General features: G+C 41.8%; 1 protein-coding gene across 1 annotated transcript in view; it reads right to left on the bottom strand.

Annotated features, from left to right (window-relative positions):
* tll1 (tolloid-like 1) overlaps nucleotides 1–21,152 on the bottom strand; it is a 408,920-nt gene that overhangs the window by 240,492 nt on the left and 147,276 nt on the right. Inside the window, exons 3-5 of the mRNA XM_063046335.1 lie at nucleotides 19,296–19,406; nucleotides 8,976–9,056; nucleotides 4,777–4,929 (exon numbers count right to left, since the gene is read on the bottom strand). Coding sequence (XP_062902405.1) covers nucleotides 4,777–4,929; nucleotides 8,976–9,056; nucleotides 19,296–19,406 — 345 coding nt within the window. The remainder of the gene's footprint in view (nucleotides 1–4,776; nucleotides 4,930–8,975; nucleotides 9,057–19,295; nucleotides 19,407–21,152) is intronic.

Raw genomic sequence — 21,152 nt, 5'->3', positions numbered from 1 at the left:
GAAGATGAAACAATGCTGTCGATTAAATCCTGGATAAAGTGATCATTACTATGTAACGGACACATCTTGCTGTATCCTTGAATGTTATTTCATTCCATGTGCTTGGTTAGCAGAGCCATTTGTCACGAGTCAACTTTATTGTCATTTAACTACATACTTGTATAGCAACAAACAAGGCAACGTTTTTCCAGACCAGGCTGTAAAGCACAGTAGCACACCTATAGCACACAATAACTTAGGGAAGTAAGAATTAGATCTACAAATGAATTGCACATAGATAAAGTAAAGTGCATATATTAAATTTTGCAGGGTACGGTACAAATTGTCCAATGGTACTTGGAATGCGATGAGGCAGAGAGTTCAGAAGCCCAATGTCTTGAGTGAAGAAGCTGTTTTCCATCCTGACTGCTCTTGTCTTTATGCATCAGAACATACTTCCTGGTGGGAAAATGTCAAACAGGATGTTGGATGGACGGATGGAATCCTTGAATATGCAGTGTTCCTGATAGATGGTAGAGCCACCCCTATGATCCCCTCGGTTGTTCTCACAGTCCTTTGTAGGGACTTCTGGTCCAATGCTCAAGTGCTCCCACACCAGATGGAGATGCAATTTGTCAGCATGCTCTCAATGTTGCTCCTGTAAAACGCAGTTAAGATGGGGTAGTGGGGAGAGCCTCACTTGCCTCTATCTTCTAGGGATGTAGAGGGGCTGCTTACTGAGGGAGATGATATTGAAGCACCAGGTGAGGTCACCTGTGATGTGCCATCAGTCTATCATGTTAGTTAGTCTGTCCACACAACACAGCCAGATGATTTTCCTATTACTGTCCTGATCCCTTAGGATCGCCAATAAAATCATTCATGAATACACCAACCGCTCTTCCCACACAAATCTTCTGCATGCACGGTGGTTCCACCACTGCTGTGATCCTGCAATCAAAACAGACTACTAAAAGATGTAATTTACATCATATGTGTGTTCAGTAGACATATTATGTTACTTGAAACCAGTCAAAGAAAATAAATTAAATTTTGTTGTGGCCCAATACTGGTGGTTTTTGTTGTGTTACTCATTGAAGTAAATCCGGAAACAATGTGCTTGCCCTCTTTAATTAGAAATTTAAGTTCAGGAGTAACAGAAATCAATGGCCTATGTCCCAAATCCTCCCACAACATACCAACTATAAATAGTGAATGGAGACTCTGGGATTTAAGAGTAAAACCTAGAAATTAGAAAACTAAATGGCAACTTAACAATAGGAAATAGCTGATTCAATGGCCTTGATCATGAACATTTAATGAGTTTTTGGATCTCAAGTTGACTTTCCATCTATTAAACAGGCCCTAAATTCTTGGAGCAGCTGTCTCATTGAATCATTGGGAGATAAAGCATGGAAACAGTGAGTCCACGCTGAACATCAACCATCCACTTATAGACACAGAACATTACAGTAAAGGCTCTTCAGCCCACCACACTGTGCCAACCTTTCATCCTACTCCAAGATCAATCTAACCTTTCCCTCTCACATTTTCTACCATCTATGTGTCGATCCAAGAGTTTTTGAAATATCCCTAATGCATTTGCTTCTACCACCACCCTAGCAAAGCGTTCCGTGCACCCACCACTTTCTGTGTAAAGAACTTCGTTCTGACATCCCCCTTATACTTTCCTCCAATCACCTTAAAATTATGGCCCTTTGTATTAACCAATTCCACACTTGGGGGGGGGGGGAATAAAGTCTCTGGTTATCCACTCTATCTATGTCTCTTGCACACCTCTATCAGGTCTGCTCTCATTCTCCTTCACTCTAAAGAGAAAAGTCCTAACTCGTTCAACCTATCTTCAAAGACATGAGCTCTAGTTCAGGCAGCATCTTGGTAAATCTCCTCTGCATTGTCTCTAAAGCTTCTATATCCTTCCTATAATGAGATGACCACAACTGATCACAATATTCCAAACACTGCCTAATCTGAGCTTTATAAAGCTGCAACATTACCTCAGAACTCTGGAACTCAGTCTCCCAACTAATGAAGGTGAACACACCATACACCTTCTTAACCATCCTATTGACATGCAATATACTGCAATTTTCAGAAATCTATGGATGTATTCTTCTAGATCCCTTTGTTCCTTTACACTATTAGGAACACTGCCATTAACCCTGTATTCTACCTTCAAGTGAATCACTTTACACTTTTCCAGACTGAACTCGATCTGCCAATTCTCCGATTAGCTATGCATCCTGTCAATGTCCCACTGCAAGCTTAAACAACAATCTAAACTATCTAAAATTCCACCAACTTTTATGTCATCTGCAAACTTACTAGCCCACCCTTCCACTTCCTCATCCAAGTTATGTATAAAAATCACAAAGAGCAGGGGTCCCAGAACAGATCACTGCAGAACACCACTGGTCACTGACCTCCAGGCAGAATAGGCTCCATCTACTATTAGACTCTCTGCCTTCTATTGTCAAGCCAATTTTGAAACCGTACAGCGAAATTTCCTTTGAAATTTCCTTTGAACCTAGCTTTCTGAATGGGAGAACCTTATCAAACACCTTACCAAAATCCATCCACTGCCCTACTTTCATAAACGTGCTTTGTCACATTGTTAAAGAATTCAATCAGTCCTGAGGCATGACTTGCCCCTCATAGTTATGCTGATTATCCCTAATCAGACTATGCTTCGCGAAAGCTCATAAATCCTGTCTCTAAGAATCCTCTCCAATAATTTGCTCACCACTGAAGTAAGACTTACCTGTCTACAAGTCCCAGTTATCCCTACTCCCTTTCTTGAACAAAGGAATATTTGCCCCCCTCCAATTGCCTGGTACTTCTCCTGTGGCCAGTGAGGATGCAACAATTATCACCAAAGGTGCAGCTATCTCTCCCTCGCTTCCCATAGTAAACTGGGATTTACCCTACCTGGCCCTGGGGACTTAACCATCTTAATGCTTTTCAAAAGTTTCAGCACATCCTCTTTCTTAATATCAACATGTGCAGCCTGTTTTATGCCATACACATAAATGTCACTGTCCCTCTCACTAGTCATTTCTGAAGCAAGGTTTTCATTAAAAACTTCCCTTACCTCCTCATACTCAAGGCAAGTTTCTTTAATCCCTGATCAGTCCCATCCTCACTCTAGTTATCTTCCTGTTCTTTGCATACACGTGGAGCACTTTGGGGTTTTCCTCCGTCCTACTCACCAAATCCTTCTCATGCCCCCTTCTAGTTCTCTTAAATTGATGCTTCAACTTTTTTTTTTGGTTACGTTGTAATGCTCTGTAGAGCCCTGTCAGATCCTTTCCTCCTAAATATTAAGTAAGCTTCTTTCTTTTTTTTTTAGAAAAAAATTCTTCACACATTCTCCTCAAAACCCCGAATCACAAACAAAACATAATCTGCAGATGCTGGAAATTCAAACAACACCCACAAAATGCTTGAGGAACTCAGCAGACCAGGCAGAATCTAGGTAAAGAGTACAGTCAACATCTCAGCCCGGAACATCAACTGTATCCTTTTCCTAGATGCTGCCTGGCCTGCTGAGTTCCCGCAGCATTTTGTGTGTGTTGCTCCTCAAAACCCTCCAAATTCTACCACTCAGATGCATACTAGGGATAATTTCCAGTGGCCAATTAAACCTACCCATCTGCACATCTTTGAGATAGGGAAGAAAACTAGAACATCCAGAAGAAATTCTCAATTGCCAAACCCACACAGGTAGCAACCAAGTTCATGAATGAGCTTAGGTCTCTGACAACATGAGGCAGCCACACTACTAGTTTCACTGCTATGCCACCCTGCATACCACACCTTGATAGCTAGACCACACTGAATTGCTAATATCTAGAAGAGTGCGCCATTCCCTTTTATCGGCATTGCATAGGTTGATGCATAACCAACAATGCCTCATTTTATTTTGGCAGCATCGTTTTGGTCAATGTAATATCATTAGCCAACACGTAAATGCTAACAGCATTATCAGTTTTATCACTATGCAAAAATGGATAAGGAAATTGGACATACTATATACCAAAATACCATCATTATAATGCACTGAAGGCAGCTATTCTTTTGAGAGGCTATATTAGTACAAAAAGATCCTGTACTTTGTTCTATGTTCAAAGGCCACTGCCCTGCAAAAGGGCAAACCACCCCCCTCCCCCCACAATTACATGGCCTGCCATCCAAGCTAAAGTCAAAATTTAACTCTGTGCACCAAGGTGTAGGTTTACAAACTAGCAGTGCTAATATTACTATTGTGCCACACGGAAAAGCTGATGATTTCAGCAGTAATTGTCTGAATAAAGAATTCAGATGGCTACCTTATGACATTATGAGAAAAGTGTGGCTATTAATTAGAATGTAGCAGAGAGGTCCAGAAAGTTGGTAATTGGATGTCAGTGAGAAAATATTTGGATAAGTTTTGTCCTCTCAGCAGCAGAACAGCTCATTACCCTGCCAAAGGTGTGACTGTTGAGCCTTTCAGATTGCAATTGAATTAACTTAATAATAATTCAGTAGGTTCTTCAAATAATGCATTAATGTTTTAAAATAAAGTGAGTAATATACCAAATGGCAATATGGATCTTTCTAGAACATCCTTTCTAGAATATTCTTTAACAGCAATATTTACCCAATCTCAATTTAAAATATGGGAGAGAAAATATAAGATGGTGAGTAGCAATTAAGTCAATATCTGGGAGAGCAATGTGTAATGTGACAAAAAGTAATTTAAAAAATTAATTCCAAATAAACATCAGCAACTCTTACCAGTGAAGTTGCCTCCGATAACATATGGTATAACACCCCCGGGCCAAATTCTCTCAGCGCGAGATGTTGCAGCTCTGGGAACCCTTTTCTTTTCACTCTGTCTTAAGATCTCTGAGTTATTCTTTTCCGTGTCGGTTGTATTTTGATCACTGTCTGGAATTAATGTTTTTTCATCAGTTTTGTTATTATGAATATTCTCCAACCACAATGTAACAAGTGCACAATAATTACGATTTGTTAAATGATTTTTCAGAACCTGGTTGAAATTGGATTGTATGGTGATAAATTTTCAGTTCTATGTCATTCACAGTGATTTAACAAGGAGTAGGTCAAGTTACAGATAATCTCTGGGTGAAAATCGCAGTTATTGCAATACTGGACCAGGTGCATCATGCACCTATAGTTAAAATTCAAAACAGCACATCAGTACCTTTCTCGGCATCATGTTTATATTTAACAATGGTAACTATTGTGCAGCAGAAATTTCAAGCTGCCCAGTATAAATTGGAATTTTTAACTACAAGCAACAAAAAGTAGTTTGTATTTAAACTTCATTTAAAGCACCACTCTGCTGGCATCAAGACAGTTTACAAAGCATTTTAAGAACAATCTGCCTATCTTCTCAAATCCTCAGAGTGTTCTCAAACTATTAGGAAAACTGAAAAACGATCTAGTGCTTTTCTGGCATATATGATGAATAAACTCTACTTGGGCTTTCAGCCAGGTACAGGTATCGATTTTAAATGACCTTTCAATGACAAACTCTGCCATCTTCATCAGGGATGATGCCTGAAGATGCCTAGTCCTGTGGTACATATACCTCCATCATCCATACCTCCTGATTGCTTAGTCCTCAACCAGTATGTTATGCAGATCAAAAGTAACTTGGGACTCAGGTTGGTTGGTGTTTACAGGATTCCCTATGAATGCAGAGTACCGTATATCAGCGAGACATGATGCATTGTGTAAACGTGCAATGAGCATAGGAGTTGCATCCGTTTGGATTATCCTGAGAAATTGGCAGTAGCAGACCACCGCATTCGCAATGGCCATAAGATTGACCTTGATGGCACTAAACTACTATGTCATGCCAGTGGCTTTTGGGACCACCTGGTGAAGGAAGCCATTGAAATAAAACTAGAGGAAAAGAATTTTAACAAAGATCAACATCTCATTCTAAGTAAGAATGTCTTCTCAGGGGACTGTTTTGTCTTCCTTTCTCTTCACCATTTACACCTTGGACTTCAACTACTGCACAGAGTCTTGTCACCTTCGGAAGTTTTCGGATGACTCTGCCATAGTTGGATGCATCAGGAAGGGAGATGAGGTTGAGTACAGGGCTACGGTAGGAAACTTTGTCACGTGGTGTGAGCAGAATTATCTGCAGCTTAATGTGAAAAAGACTAAGGAGCTGGTGGTAGACCTGAGGAGAGCTAAGGTACCGGTGACCACTGTTTCCATCCAGGGGGTCAGTGTGGACATGGTGGAGGATTACAAATACCTGGGGATACGAATTGACAATAAACTGGACTGGGCAAACAACACTGAGGATGTCTACAAGAAGGGTCAGAGCCGTCTCTATTTCCTGAGGAGACTGAGGTCCTTTAACATCTGCCGGACGATGCTGAGGATGTGCTACGAGTCTGTGGTGGCCAGTGCTATCATGTTTGCTGTTGTGTGCTGGGGCAGCAGGCTGAGGGTAGCAGACACCAAGAGAATCAACAAACTCATTTGTAAGGCCAGTGATGTTGTGGGGATGGAACTGGACTCTCTGACGGTGGTGTCTGAAAAGAGGATGCTGTCTAAATTGCATGCCATCTTGGACAATGTCTCCCATCCACTACATAATGTACTGGGTGGGCACAGGAGTACATTCAGCCAGAGACTCATTCCACCGAGATGCAACACAGAGCGTCATAGGAAGTCATTCCTGCCTCTGGCCATCAAACTCTACAACTTCTCCCTTGGAGGGTCAGACACACTGAGCCAATAGGCTGGCCCTGGACTTATTTCCTGGCATAATTTACATAATACTATTTAACTATTTATGGTTTTATTACTATTTATTATTTATTGTGCAACTGTAACGAAAACCAATTTCCCCCGGGATCAATAAAGTATGACTATGACTATGAACTGGAATTTGATTGTAAACAAGGTGAGACAGCAGGAACCTGGTTGGTTGAGGACTAACCAATCAGAAGGGACGGACAATGGGCACGGATATATATACACATCACTAGACTAAGCATGCCCTGATTAAGATGGTGGAGTTTGCCATCAAAATGTCAGTTAAAATTGATACCTGTACCCGGCTAGATGCTGAGAAATGCTTATTCATAATAGCAAAAGCTTTTTGCAACAACTACTGAGAACTCATTCATCAGTTGCCTCAATGGTTATATTGTTTACAGCATTTTTTAAAATGGAAATTTCTACTCGAGGGCAGAAAATACAATAATGGATAGATGAAAAAGAAATAGCACACAAGTGAGTTTTCAAAAATAATATCCTCTCAAATTTTCGCAGGGAAAGTGCCAACACGTACTCAAAGGCTGAGACACACGACCTGCGGGTGAATTGTCATACTTGCTCCTCTCTGTAGACTCCTCTCAAGTGGAGGTTAAGGTCATGATAATCTCAATTTCCTAAAATGTAGGCCAGCAAGAGAAGCAGTAGGTTGAGGATGATTCCAAAGGCAAGCTTCATCAGTAAAAATAAGACCTGGATTATTCTCCTCAGTATCAACCTGTCTTTACTCTCAGAGATTTGGTAATTAAAGGAAGATATCTCCACGAGCATTCAATGTGATCACTGATACTCTTCACACCAGATGGGAACCTGTTCACATTCCCAATCCATGCCGCAGCCCATGCATCTCAGTGATCCGGGATGAGGCACAATTGCTGCTCATAACACAATACTGAATTAATCCCTGCTCTAATTATCTAACTGTCTTACTGCAATGTGTTTCAATTTCCAGAAGGAAGACACTTCATTTAAAGCATTTTTGAACTCTGCGCACAATCTACTTTTCTTGGACAAGTTCTATTTAGTTAGTGTTAACAATGGTCAAAAAGTTCAAATACTTTGTCCTGTGAAACAAATTGCACTGACAATCCATACTAATCATTGTTGCTAATGCAACTGAATGTTGCGGGTATCTCTATGTGGATCACAGAATTTCACACAGATTTCAGGCAAGGTTTCTTATTTCAAGCCAATGAAGTCCACTGTCAATCAGATAAGAGACAATCTTTGCAGAACTCATATTGTGTTTGTTGAAGCCATTGAATCAGTTGACCAGACCATGATACATAATAGAAAATGAGTAAATAAGTTTCCAAGGAAGAAACAATAACCTTTCATTCTAATTGCAACAAATTAAGTTTTCACACTTCCCTGCTCAAGGAAACACTCTAACACCACCTCGCCATCTCTCACAGCTTACAGCCACACAGATATGAACCTCTGAGACGACAGACACTATTGAGTGGATGCGGCATTTACTGTACTTTCCTTAACCTCTATTTGGGACCTTGCCTTCAGTGAGTGCTATTCAAAGTCTTTCAAGAGCACAGCAAGCAAGAAAAATAATTGCAAGGGAAGAATCACTTTTAAGTCAGTGACAGGCTCATTCATCAGCTGACTTACATGTGCCATGCATCGGGAGGTATTCCCTACTAATTAAAAAGCATCCTCCAGTGGCCAGCAGCAATCCTTCGTCTGTTGAGCTGAAATGCATCCTAATGGCATCTTGAGAAGTGAGACATTATCAATGTGTGGCAATGCCAGCAGCTGAAAGCACAGACTCAGCTCTACTTAAGAAACATCTTAGTAATAGTACATGAAAACAGAGTTACATATTACTCAAAGAAAACATCATCGGAAACCCGATATATTTGCCTTTTAGATACATGCAGTACATTTGCTTCCTTTTCAACACCTTGTTGATGGATTTTGATGGCCAACGGTGCTCCCCATGGCAACTGGAAGGCAGCTCCTTACCCACAATTCTGTGCTTCTGCTTCTGTACACTTCACTAATTGCTTGATATTCTGAGGCGCTGGCTTCGTACTCACACTGCACCCAACAAAGTTTCAGTGCACTAAAAAAGTTTAAATCCATTTTTCATCTAATATTTTAAAGTAGCAAATCATTATATTGGCATCATTAAAGAAAAGACAGTTAACCCATACCTGCTCCCAATCTTAGTATCCGATCTATAAGTTGAAAAACTGCTCCCTTCTTTTTAGAAACTCTATGTTCTCCAGACCCACCTTTAAAAATACAAAAGACAGCAACACTTAGGATTGATATAGAACTGAGTACACTAGATCATTTTAATATAATTCAAGAAAGGAGATTATATTCAAGCTCACAGTCTAGATTCATAAGAATATAGTTGTCTACGGAATAAATTTTGAATGAAATGAAAACCTTGTAACAGTGCAACTTAGTTAATAAAAGCTTTTCCTCTGGTTCAACAGATTATAATTTCACAGTGGCACAGGAACTTCAATGTTGACTCTCCAAAGTAGCTGTGAGGAAGTGCTGTAGACTTCTTAGAGGAGATGTCAATATTACACGCCTAACAAAAGGCTCTATTGAAGAAGATCAAGGAACTCCAGTCTCCTAGCCAATATTTTTCCCTTAGTCAACATCAGCTAAAATAATCTGACTGCCCATTCATCTTATTGCTTATATGTATTTGTATAGAAAGTCAGCTACATTTGTCTGCTCAAAAATATCAGTTACATCAACTACTGAGGTTATTCAGTTTTTTTTCCCACTGTCTTAGCTGCAGAATCAACTGGACACAGAAAGATTTGTGTAAACTGCAGCAAGCTCAATACATCAGAATCAAATTATTGTATTATGATCCAGGAAAGCTATACATACAAGTGTGATATATTTGTGGGCATCACACCCAAATAAAAATAACTACTTTTTATAATAGAAAGAACAGAATGACATACATGTAGCAAGTTTTACATCTTTCAAACAGTGATATGATGAAAGTAGATCATTAAATGGTTATGGCTGTTGTTGTGTAACACAATGTGGCAACCAATTAATTCAGTCAATTAGCTCTGGGAGGAATCTGTGATGATGTTGGTTTTAGGATGAACTTTGAGCAGGACACCAAGACTGTCATGAGCATAATATGCTCCAGCTGGAAAGGTTGATTGGAATATTAACTAACAGCCTTAGAACTTAGAAGACATCTCAATGCCATATTCTCTCATTTGTACATACTTATTTATTGAGGTACAGCACAGAATGAGTCCCTCCGTCCCTTCAAGCCATGTGGCCCACCAAACCCCGATTTAATCCCAGTGTAATCATGGGACAACTTACAATTCCCAATTAACCTACCAACTGGTATATCTTTGGACTGTGGGAGGAAACCGGAGCACCCAGAGGAAACCCACACTGTCACGGGGAGAATGTACAAACCCCTTATAGACAGCGACGGGAATTGAACCTGGGTCGCTGGTACGGTAAAGCATTGTGCTAACCACTATGCTACTGTGCCACCTGGTACAAATACAGGTTTCCCCCATCATCCGAAAGTAGAGCGTTCCTGTGAGATGGTTCGTAAGCTGGAATCTCGTAAGGCGAAGAAGCAATTACCATTTATTAATATGGGAAAATTTTGTGAGCGTTCGCAGACCCAAAAATAACCTACCAATTCATGCCAAATAACACATAAAACTTAAAATGACAGTAACATATAGTAAAAGCAGGAATGATATGATGAATACACAGCCTATATAAAGTAGAAACACTTTTCCACAATCATTGCTGCACTGTTCTCCGTAGCGAAAATCTCACGCAAGCGCACTCGGCAGAAAATCTCACGCAAGCGCTGTTGGCAAAAACACGGCGCAAGCGCTCTCCAGTAACCTTTAAGCTATGAAGTTGCCAAATGATACCAAATAACACGTAAAAATACACAGCCTATATAAAGTAGAAATAATGTATGTACAGTGTAGTATCACTTACCGGAATCGGGAAGACAGCTTGCCGAGCACACGGATGATGGTGTGTTAGGCTGAGTCGTGGAGTTGGGGTGGTGCAGTGGCCCCCACCCTCCGGGCAGCGAACCGAAGCATGCAGGGGTACAGTGGTAGCCGGGAGGCACCCAGCACATCTTTAAGAAAAAAGTCAAAATAAACAAGCTAATTAATTAGGTGCCGCCCGGCACGTAATTAATTAGCATGTTTACTTCGGCTTTTTTTCTTAAAGATGTGCTGGGTGCCTCTCGGCTACCGCTGCATTCTCTGCAAATCGGTATCTGTCCACGGCCTGGGATTTGGGGTGGCGGGACATTGGGGTGTCATCTCATTGTCGTCTGTTTCCATTAGGGCAGGTAGGTCATCTTCTTCTATCTCTGCCTGCCTCAATGTCGAAGGTCGAGGTTCGTCGTCTGCTGTGGCTGAAGTGGAAGGCTTGCTTGACTGCTTAGCCTCGCGCATTTTTAGATCATACAGATCTTTGTAAGGACTCAAACCATCCTGCAAATAAGCCCTAAACTGACGTACCCTTTCAAAATTAAAGTCGTACTTTATCATTACTCATTCGGTTTCAATTGTTATCCTTTCCTCTTCCAATTGCATCAGCTCTTCATCTATCAGTTCTTGGTCATGGGATGCCAAAACCTCTTCAACATCATCTTCGTCAACTTCCACAAGCCAAACTCACTTTGTCCATACTTCGTTCACCACGATTGAAACGCTTAATTATGTCTAGTTTTATGCTAAGTGAACATCCTTTCAAGCTTTTCCGATACCTTAGAACTCATCTTGCTAATGGCTGCTCACAGGCACGTGTTTAAGCAATGCTGGCGAGAATGCCATTTCGTGCGCTGCCTTTTATCGCGCGCTGCTTTTTTCGTAACAATGAGAACACCTTCTGTTGTCGAAAACAGGGAACTAATGTAGGTCTTTCGTAACAGTGAGGTTTCATAAAGCAAACGTTCGAAAAGCGGGGGACACCTGTATATGAATTTTTATTCTGTGCTGCAATATGGAGTAATTCGCCCAAGAGAATAAGTTTTTGCCTTTTCCATTTGTTGTGTAAATTGTGCAACTGTTATGGAACCTGTTGAAACGTCATTCTTCATCTCCAATTAGTTCACATTGAGTGTAAATAAAAATTAACAGCAATATTTCTACACATAACTCACTGAACACTGCACATGTAATATAATTCACACAACCTGAACTAAAGAAAAAAACACTTCAAATCAAAATAATTCTCACAATTTTATGATATTCATTTACTGTCATCAGAATGCACTTTAATTCTTTACATTCTACCATCTCTTTTGACAATTGATTACTTTCTTTGTACCCTCACTTGATGATACAAATAATAATAATTCATTATTCCAGGTTTTTTTGCCAAAGAATCTGGACTCTGATAGCTGTTAAAGTACTTCACCTGGGAACTATAATAGATCCAATCATCAATGTCTATAAATACCAAGTACAGTGGGTGTATCAGGCTCAGAGCTACTGGCTCCATTGAGATAAAGAAAATTGGAGCTGTCAAACCTGATGTGCTTTTTATCTGCAGGGTTGCACATCGGCTAAAGCACAGAGGAACAGTATAACAATTCATCAATGATACACTAACACACAATTCCAACAGCAAAACTTTTAACTCTCTGGAGCCCTGTTTGAGTTATATGATGCATCACTTTTCAACTGGTTAGGTACTGAAAACTTGGAGAGGCTAGAGTCATACAGAGGTACAGCTCACAAGCAGCGCATTCAGGCCATCTAGTCTAGACCATTTAAACTGTCTAATCCCATCACCCTGCACGGGGACCATAGCTCTCCATACCCCTACCGTCCATGTACCTACATAAACTTCGCGTAAACGTTGAAATCGAGTTTGCGTGAACCACTTGTGCTGGCAGCTCATTCCACACTCTCATGACCCTCTGAGTGAAGAAGTTTCCCCTCATGTTCCCCTTAAACTTCTCACCTTTCACCCTTAACCCAAGCCCTCTGTTATAGTCCCACCCAAACACAGCGGAAAAAGCCTGCTTGTATTTACCTGATCTACATCTCTCATAATTTTGTATAACTCTATCAAATCTCCTCTCAATCTTCTATATTCCAAAGAATACGATCCCAACCTATTCAATCTTTCCTCATAACTCAGGTCCTCCAGACTCAGCAACATCCTTGTAAATTTTCTCTGTACTCTTTCAAACTTGTTTACATCTTTCCTGAAGGTAGATGACCAAAACCGCCCACAATACTCCAAATTAGGCCTCACCAACATCTTACAAAATGCTGGAGGAACTCAGCAGGTCGGGCAGCATCTGTGCTGTCCTCCAGTATTTTGTGCGTCCTGCTTTGACCCCAGCATCTGCAGAATATTTTGTGTTTACCAACATCTTATACAGCTTGAAAATATCATCCTATCTTTTACACTCAATATATTGATTTATGAAGGCCAATGTGCCAGACGCCTTCTTTACGACCCTGTCTGCCTGTGGTGCCACTTTCAATGTATTATGGACCTATATTCCCAGATCACTTTGTTCTACCACACTCCTCAATGCTCTACCATTCACTGTGCAAGACCTACCCTGGCTGGTCCTGTCAAAGTGCAAAACCTCACACTTGTCTGCATTAAATTCCATCTGCACTTCTCAGCCCATTTTTCCAGCTGATGTAAATCCTTCACAGTCCACTACACCCTTAGCAAATCTGCTGATCCAGTTAACCACATTATCATCCAGATCATTGATATAGATGACAAACAACAATGGGCCCAGAGCCAATCCCTGCGGCACAGCACTAGGCACAGGCCTCCAGTCAGAGAGGCAACCATCTACAACCACTCTGGCTTCTCCCACAGAACCAATGTCTTATCCAATTTACTACCTCATCCTAAATGCTGACTGACTGAAATTTCTTGACCACCTTCCCATGCAGGACCTTGTCAAGTGCCTTACTAAAGTTCACGTAGACAACATCCACTGCCCTGCCTTCATCAACTTTCCTGGTAACTTCCTTATAAAACTCGATAAGATTGGTTTGACATGACCTATCACGCACAAAGCCATGATGACAATCCCTAATCAGTCCCTGTCTATCTATATACTCATATATTCGGTCCCTTACAATATCTTCCAATAACTTCCCCAAACTGAAGGTCAGACTCACCAGTCTATGATTTCCTGGTTTTGGATTATGAGCCTTTTTTAAACAGCAGAACAACATTGGCTGTCCTCCTGTACCTCTCTGGTACCTCTCCTGTCACTAAGGGTGATTTTAATATCTCTGCTGGGTCCCCAACAATTTCTGCACTTGCCTCCTGTAGGGTCCAAGGGAACACCTCGTCAGATGTGGAGATTTATCCAAGCTGATTTGCCTCAGAGCAGCAAACACCGCTTCCTCTATAAACTGTCCATGAAATTGATGCCACTTTGCCCCACTTCTATAGACTCTGTATCCGTGTCCCGAGTAAATATAGATGCAAAGAATTTATTTAAGATCTTCCTCATCCGTTTTGGCTCCACACACGGATTCTGGTCTTCGAGAGGACCAATATTGTCCCTAGCAATCCTCTTACTCTTAACATACCTGTAAGATCCCCTAGGATTCTCCTTTGCCTTGTCTGTTAGAGCAACTTCATGCCTTTTTAGCTTTCCTGACTTCTTTCTTAAGTGTTCTCTTGCATTTCTTGTACTCTATAAGCTCCTCATTTATTCCTGCTTGTTTATACCTGCTATGCACCTCCTTTTTCTTCTTAACCAGTGCCTCACTACCTCTTGAAAACCAAGGCTCCCTATGCTTGTTATCTTTGCCTTTTATTCTGACAGGCATATACAAGCTCTGTACTCTCAAAAATTTTGTTTTTGAATGCCTCCCACTTTCCAAGTACACTTTTGCCAGTAAACAGCCTGTCCCAATCCACATTTGCCAGGTCATATCTGATGCCATCAAAACTGAACTTCCTCTAATTTAGAATCTCCACCCGTGGACCAGACCTATCTTTTTGCACATTTACTTTGAAAGTAATGGCATTGTCGTCACCAGATGTGAAGTGTTCCCCTACGCAAACTTCTGAAGTGTCATCTGCCCTGTCTCATTCTCTAACAGCAGATCCAGTATTGCATGCACTCATTTTGGGATGTCTATGTACTGATGAAGGAAACTTTACTGAGCATATTTTACAAACTATCCCATCTAGTCCTTTTTACAGTATGGGATTCCCATTCAATGGAAAATTAAAATCACCTACCATAACAACCTTATGTTTCTTGATCTCTTGACAAATTTGGTCCTCTGAATCCCTAGGACTGTTGTGTGGTCTGTAATGTAGCCCCAATAACATGGTAATAGCTTCCTTATTTCTCAGTTCCACCCATAACACCTCACTAGTCAAGTTCTCCAGTCTGTTCTGATGGAGCACTGCTGTGACATTTTCCCTGACTAGTAATGCCACTCCGCCTCCTTTAATCCCTCCCACTCAGTCCGGTCTAAAACAACAGAGCTCCAGAATACTGAGTTATCAGTCCTGCTCCTTTAGCAACTAAGTTTCACTAATGGCTACTAATGTTGATCCATGCCCTGAGCTCATCTGCCGTTCCTACAATACTTCTTGCATTGAAATATACGCAGCTCAGGACACTAGTCACACCATGTTTAACCTTTTGATTCCCAACTTCGTCTGAGGTTTTACCCTCCCTCCTATAAAACTCCTCAGCCACGTGCTAAACTGTATAATCTTCCTAGTTCCGGCCTCACAAGCGCATGGCACAGGTAACAACCCAGCGATCACAACTCTGGAAGAGCTGCCCCTTAACTTGGCACCTAACTCCCAGAACACCCCATGCAGAACCTCGTCACTCATCCTACCCATCTCATTCATTCCTTCCTGGACCATGATCTCTGACTGTTCATCTTCCCACTTAAGAATGCTGAGGACTCGATCCAAGATGTCCTGGACCATGGCACCCGGGAGGCAACATACCATCTGGGAATCTCATTCCCACCCATAGAACCTCCTGTCCATTCCCCTAACTAATGAATCCCCTATCACTACAGCATGCCTCTTCTCCCTCTTCAGTGCCAGAGATCTGAACACTGAACTCCCTGCCAACAGTATCCAAATTGGTAAACCTGTTGTTGTGGGGGATGGCCACAGGGGTACTCTGCACTGGCTCCTTAACCCCTTTCCCCTTCCTGACTGTCATCCAGTTTCCAGTGTCCTGCATCTTGGGTGTAACTACCTCTCTATATGCCCCATCTATCACCCCTTCAGCCTCCCAAATGATTCAGAGTTCATCCAGTTCCAGCTCCAACTCCTGAACACTGTTTGTTAGAAACTACAGCTGGAAGCAGTTGCAAACATCAGAGACGCAGGAGGTCTCCCTGTCTTCCCTTATCCCACAAGAAGAGCATTCAACCCTCGTTCCCTTCATCTCTACTGTCGTAGCTGAGCAGGTATTAAGAAGGAAAGGGAAAAAAACTTCACCTGGAGCTTTTCTTTCCTTTGCTTTCTCTGACTGAAGCATCTTTTCGCTGATGCCTCGAAGAGCTAAAGCCTCAAGATCACCACTCTGACTCCATCCATCCACTCCGACGATGGTCACTGCGCTTGTCCCTGCCTTCCTTTAATTTGTTCTTGCTAATCAATATCAAACGCGAACTGGTCACTGGACACTGCCGCAATCCACTGCTGCCTTTTTCTACTCGGGCAGTGGACCCGAGTGAAATCCCTAAGAGCAGCTACTTTTGATGGGAGGGATTTCGCGCCTTCTGTGGAGATGCAATGGCTGAGAAACTCGCAACCCAAACTGGCATTTAGTAGGGTTAATAATCAACTCCTGTTGGTTTAAGAGATCAAAAAGTTTGTGAAGAAGGGATTTGGATTCATTGGTGACAAGTATGTCATCCAGGCAAAGAGAAAAGGAAATCCAAGTCTTTTAATACAGAGTCCATCAGCCATTGGAAAGTCTAGGCAGCATTTTTCAATCCATCAAAAGGAGCCACTATTATGGATTTCCCACTGCCTCGCACTTTGGTAAATTCTTATCACCGCTTCATTCCACGAGCTGCTCCCCCTGTAAAGTGTGCTTAAAGGAAATACACCTAATCAAGTGCTTGACTGGTCAGCAGAAATGACCCGGGCACTTGGTGAGACCAAATGAGCTTTTTCTAATGTGATTCTACTGGTGCATCCGCTCCCCAACATACCCATAGCCATTACTACTGATGCCTCATTCTATGCCGTGGCCGGTTGTCCGACATGGCTAGCTGTTAAGGCCGCACACGTAGGGGTTGACTATGCAGCTGACCAAGTTATGGACCCAGAGGTCCAGGCTTACAGAACAGCTGTCACAGGCTTGCATTTGGCTGATATTAAGCTAGGGTTTCTGTCCTGTGTGATGTTTCAAACGGTCACCATTACCCCATCGTGCCCGCAACCGGAGACAGACTGTTTTTGACTCTATTCAGAAGGTCTCACAGAAACTGGTTGTCATAAATTTTGTTTGGCACGGCCATTGCTACCTTTTGACGTCCCTAAGCGGCTTGACCTTGTTGGTCCTCTTCTACCCTCCTGCGGTTTCTTGCGCATTCTTACCATGGTGGACTAAATCACCTGGATGGCCAGAGGTCATCGTTCCAGCATCGACAATAACCGCAGATGCGGCTCGGGAGTTCATCAGCACCCGGATTGCTCAGTTTTGCACCCCATCTGATAATTCCTCTGACCGTGGTCCCCAATTCATGTCAGAGGAATTATCAGATGGGGTGCAAAACTGAGCAATCCGGTGTTCACCTCGGTGTTAGGCGGTGTATCACCCACAGTCCAGTGGCCTATGCAAGCAGTTTCACTGCTCCTTAAAGGCTGTCTGAGGGCTTCCCTGACCAATGGTTTTTAGCATGATCATATCGCATTGGTCCTGCTGAGGCTCAGAACTGCAGTCATCCGCAGCTGAATCGGTATATGAGCAGATGTTACAAGTGGCAGGTGATTTCATTCCTGGTCAGCCTCTCAACAGTGTTTGAGCCTCCTCAGTAAATTCAGTTCCTTTTCTCCCATTCCTACTCCCATCATGACGTACAGCACTCGGTTATTTTCGTCCGTCAAAACACACACCAATAACCCATTAGGCTCCCTTATGGTGGCCTGTTCCCTATTTTGGAGCAGGAAGAAAAGACTTTTATCCCAGATAAAAGGAGTAAACCTGAACTTATTTTGGTCGATCGCCTTAAATTGACTCTCCAAGACCTGGAGTATTCCACTGTCATGCCTGATCATGAGCATGTCACTCATCTCTGGACGAGCCAGAGACATCTGCGGTTTCTCCACCCATGGAACAAAGGACCTGAGCCAGGCAGCCTTTCCAGGCTCCGGACAGGCTCACAATGCCAGTTTTAGAGAATTCTCGGGGATCTGTGTACGGTAATGTAATTGGGAGAAATGTATATAATTCACAACCATTGACATTAAGTTGGGGTTTTGCTTTAAGAGGTTGGCCTGATATGATAACATCATTACGTAAGGATTTTTAGCACGTTATTGAGTTTAAGTTTTGGAGTTTAATTAAATGTGTTACAGGTTTCATTAAACACAAAATGCCTCGCTTTGTTTTATTTGCGAAAACCAATAGGGGAAACTTCTTCACTCAGGTGGTAGAACATGTAGAATGAGCAGCCAGAGAGAGTGGCTGAGGCAGGCACATTGAAAGATACTTGGACAGGTACATGAATAGGTAAAACGTGGACATAGGCAAATGGGGCTATCTAGAATGGCATTGTGGTTGGAATGGAGCTGTTAAGCTGAAGGGCCTGTTTCTGTCTATGGATCTCTGATTCTATAAATCACAATGTTATTTCTAAGTGGGTTTGCCAACAATTTTAGTGCTTCATCTTTTACAGAGTAACAATATCATAAGCAGCACTTACAATACAGGCCGAATCAAGGCAACGGAGTCCAGGCCCCAGAGCATACCAAAGCAACAGAATCTGATGTTCAGAGGACGATTTAAGTGCCCGGACGAATCAGAAAGGCCGGGTACAGGCTGAAATGGGGTGTCGAGGACCAGGCCCCAGAGCGTATCGAAGCGACTGAACCCGATGTTTGGACGGTGATTTAGGCGCTGGGCCAGACTAAAGAGGTCAGGGTGTCAGGACCTGAGATGAGGGATGAGTCAGTTCAGCTCACTGCTCCAAGACGCTTCCTCGGCTCTGCACTGAAGTAAGGGTCTTTCTTTGTGGACTTCATTAAAGCTATTTGCTTGCATTTATTGTTTGCACGGTTTTTTTCTGCACATTGGGTACAAATCTCAAGGTTGTATAATGTATATTATACATGTACTTTGAGCTTTGGAGCTTTCCACATAAGACTTTGCAGTTGGTGGAGTACACTGTCACCAGGTCAGACTGAGAAAACGTTAGCTCAGGGCTTTGTTCATTAGGAGGTTTCATCTGGAAAGTACAATATGTTGCTGTTGTCCATGGGTACATAACATACATTACCTGTGGTGTGCCCCATTCTGTCTAAGATGTATCTTGATAAATCAATTGTCCTGTCAATTTGAAAGAGTTGCAAGTCTTCTTCATCTAATGCAATGTCTCCCCAAAATGCAGCTGAAAAACAGAAACAGCATTGGTTTAGAAAACGGACCAAACTGAAGTAAGCCAGAAAGCAGCACAAAATAAGTACGAAACAACTGAGAGTTAAAATAATTGACCCTGATTAGTGTTTCAAGGAGTGTGAGAGTTTATTTTATTTCACCATTTCAAATAGAAGAATCCATTAGGACAAGATTCATGGAGAACCAGAGCTGGGCAAAAAAGATGAAGTGGGATTTAGTTTGAAGTTGCTCCACGTTAAAATAGGGGTGGGAGTAAAGTCCTGCAAAGAGGAGGCTCATGTGATGAGGTAGAAACAGAGCTCTAGGGGAAATGGCAGAACGCCAAATGCTGAGCGAAAAGTGTTTTTGACATGGTTTGTGGCGTTGGGAGTAAGTTAATGTGTGGCCAAATGAGTCAAAGACATATTTAAGACGAACTATAAATGCTAATCTAATTATACTCAGGAATCTAATTTGAAAAACCAAACTTGCCTGGTGTCAGTGTATGCCAAGTAGGTTTCAAGTAACAGCAAGTGAATGTTTTTTTAAACACAAGCTTATAACTACTGGGATGGGTAAATCTTTTGAAGTATCCAAATCAACTGTGATCTCCTTTTCAAAAGTATTAATAAAAAGTGTTGGTATGGATGTTGATGAAGACAGGATCAGCTCGTCTTATTCTTTCCCAGGAGGGCTCAGTCATAAGGTATGGGAGCAGAATTAGGCCATTTGGCCCATCTCTGTCGACAGAAATTCTTCATCTCCATTCTAAAAGGATGCCCCTTTATTTTGAGGCTGTGTCCTCTGGTCTTAGACTTTCCTACTGTAGGAAACATCCTCTCCACATCCATTGTGTCAAGCCCTTTCATCATTCGATAGGTTTCAGTGAAGTCACACCTCATTCTTCTGAATACCAGTGAATACAGGCCTAGAGTTATCAAACACTCTTCATACCCCAAGCCATTCAATCCTAGAATCATCTTCATGAATCTCATTTGAACCCTCTTCTGTTTCAGCACATTCTTTCTAAAGGGGCGCAAAACTGCTCACAATACTCCACGTGAGGCATCACCAGTACTTTCTAAGGTCTCAACATTACATCCTTGCTTTTATATTCTAGGCCTCTTGAAATGAATGTTAACATTGCATTTGCCTTCCTCACCATAGACTCAAACTGTAAATTAACCTTTAGGGAATTCTGCACAAGGACTCCCATGTCCCTTTGCACCTCAGTTTTTTTTTTGTGTTTTCTCTCCATTTAGAAAATAGTCAACCCTTTCATTTCTTCTACCAAAGTGCAGAACCATACACTTCCTGACACTGTATTGCATCTGCCATTTCTTTGCCCGCTCCCCTGGTCTATGCAAGTCCTTCTGTAAACCGCTCTACTTCCTCAAAACTATCTTCCTATCTTCGTATCCTCTGCAAACTTTGCAACCAAGCCATCAATTTCATCATCCAATCATTGACATGTGTGTTAGGCATTCTTCTTCTACAGGACCTTACCATTCCCTTCATCATACATTGCAGATAAACACGTCAAAAAGAATGAAACAAATGTCCCCTTGAATTCTAAATGCAACAATAAATAAATCCCATCACAATGTTCCTGACTGTTCTATGAATATGAGACATTAGCAGAGGAGTAAAGAAATGACACTGAAGTAGTTTGGTAAAAGACATTGGGAACTATGAGTCAAAGTCAAGTTGATTGTCATCTATACAATTATACGTGTGCACAGGTGCAATGAAAAACTTA

This window comes from Mobula hypostoma, chromosome 4 (assembly GCF_963921235.1).
Source record: "Mobula hypostoma chromosome 4, sMobHyp1.1, whole genome shotgun sequence".
NCBI classification, from domain to species: domain Eukaryota; kingdom Metazoa; phylum Chordata; class Chondrichthyes; order Myliobatiformes; family Myliobatidae; genus Mobula; species Mobula hypostoma.
The sequence above is the reverse complement of the archived record's forward strand: the minus strand, read 5'-3'. Positions and strand labels throughout refer to the sequence as shown.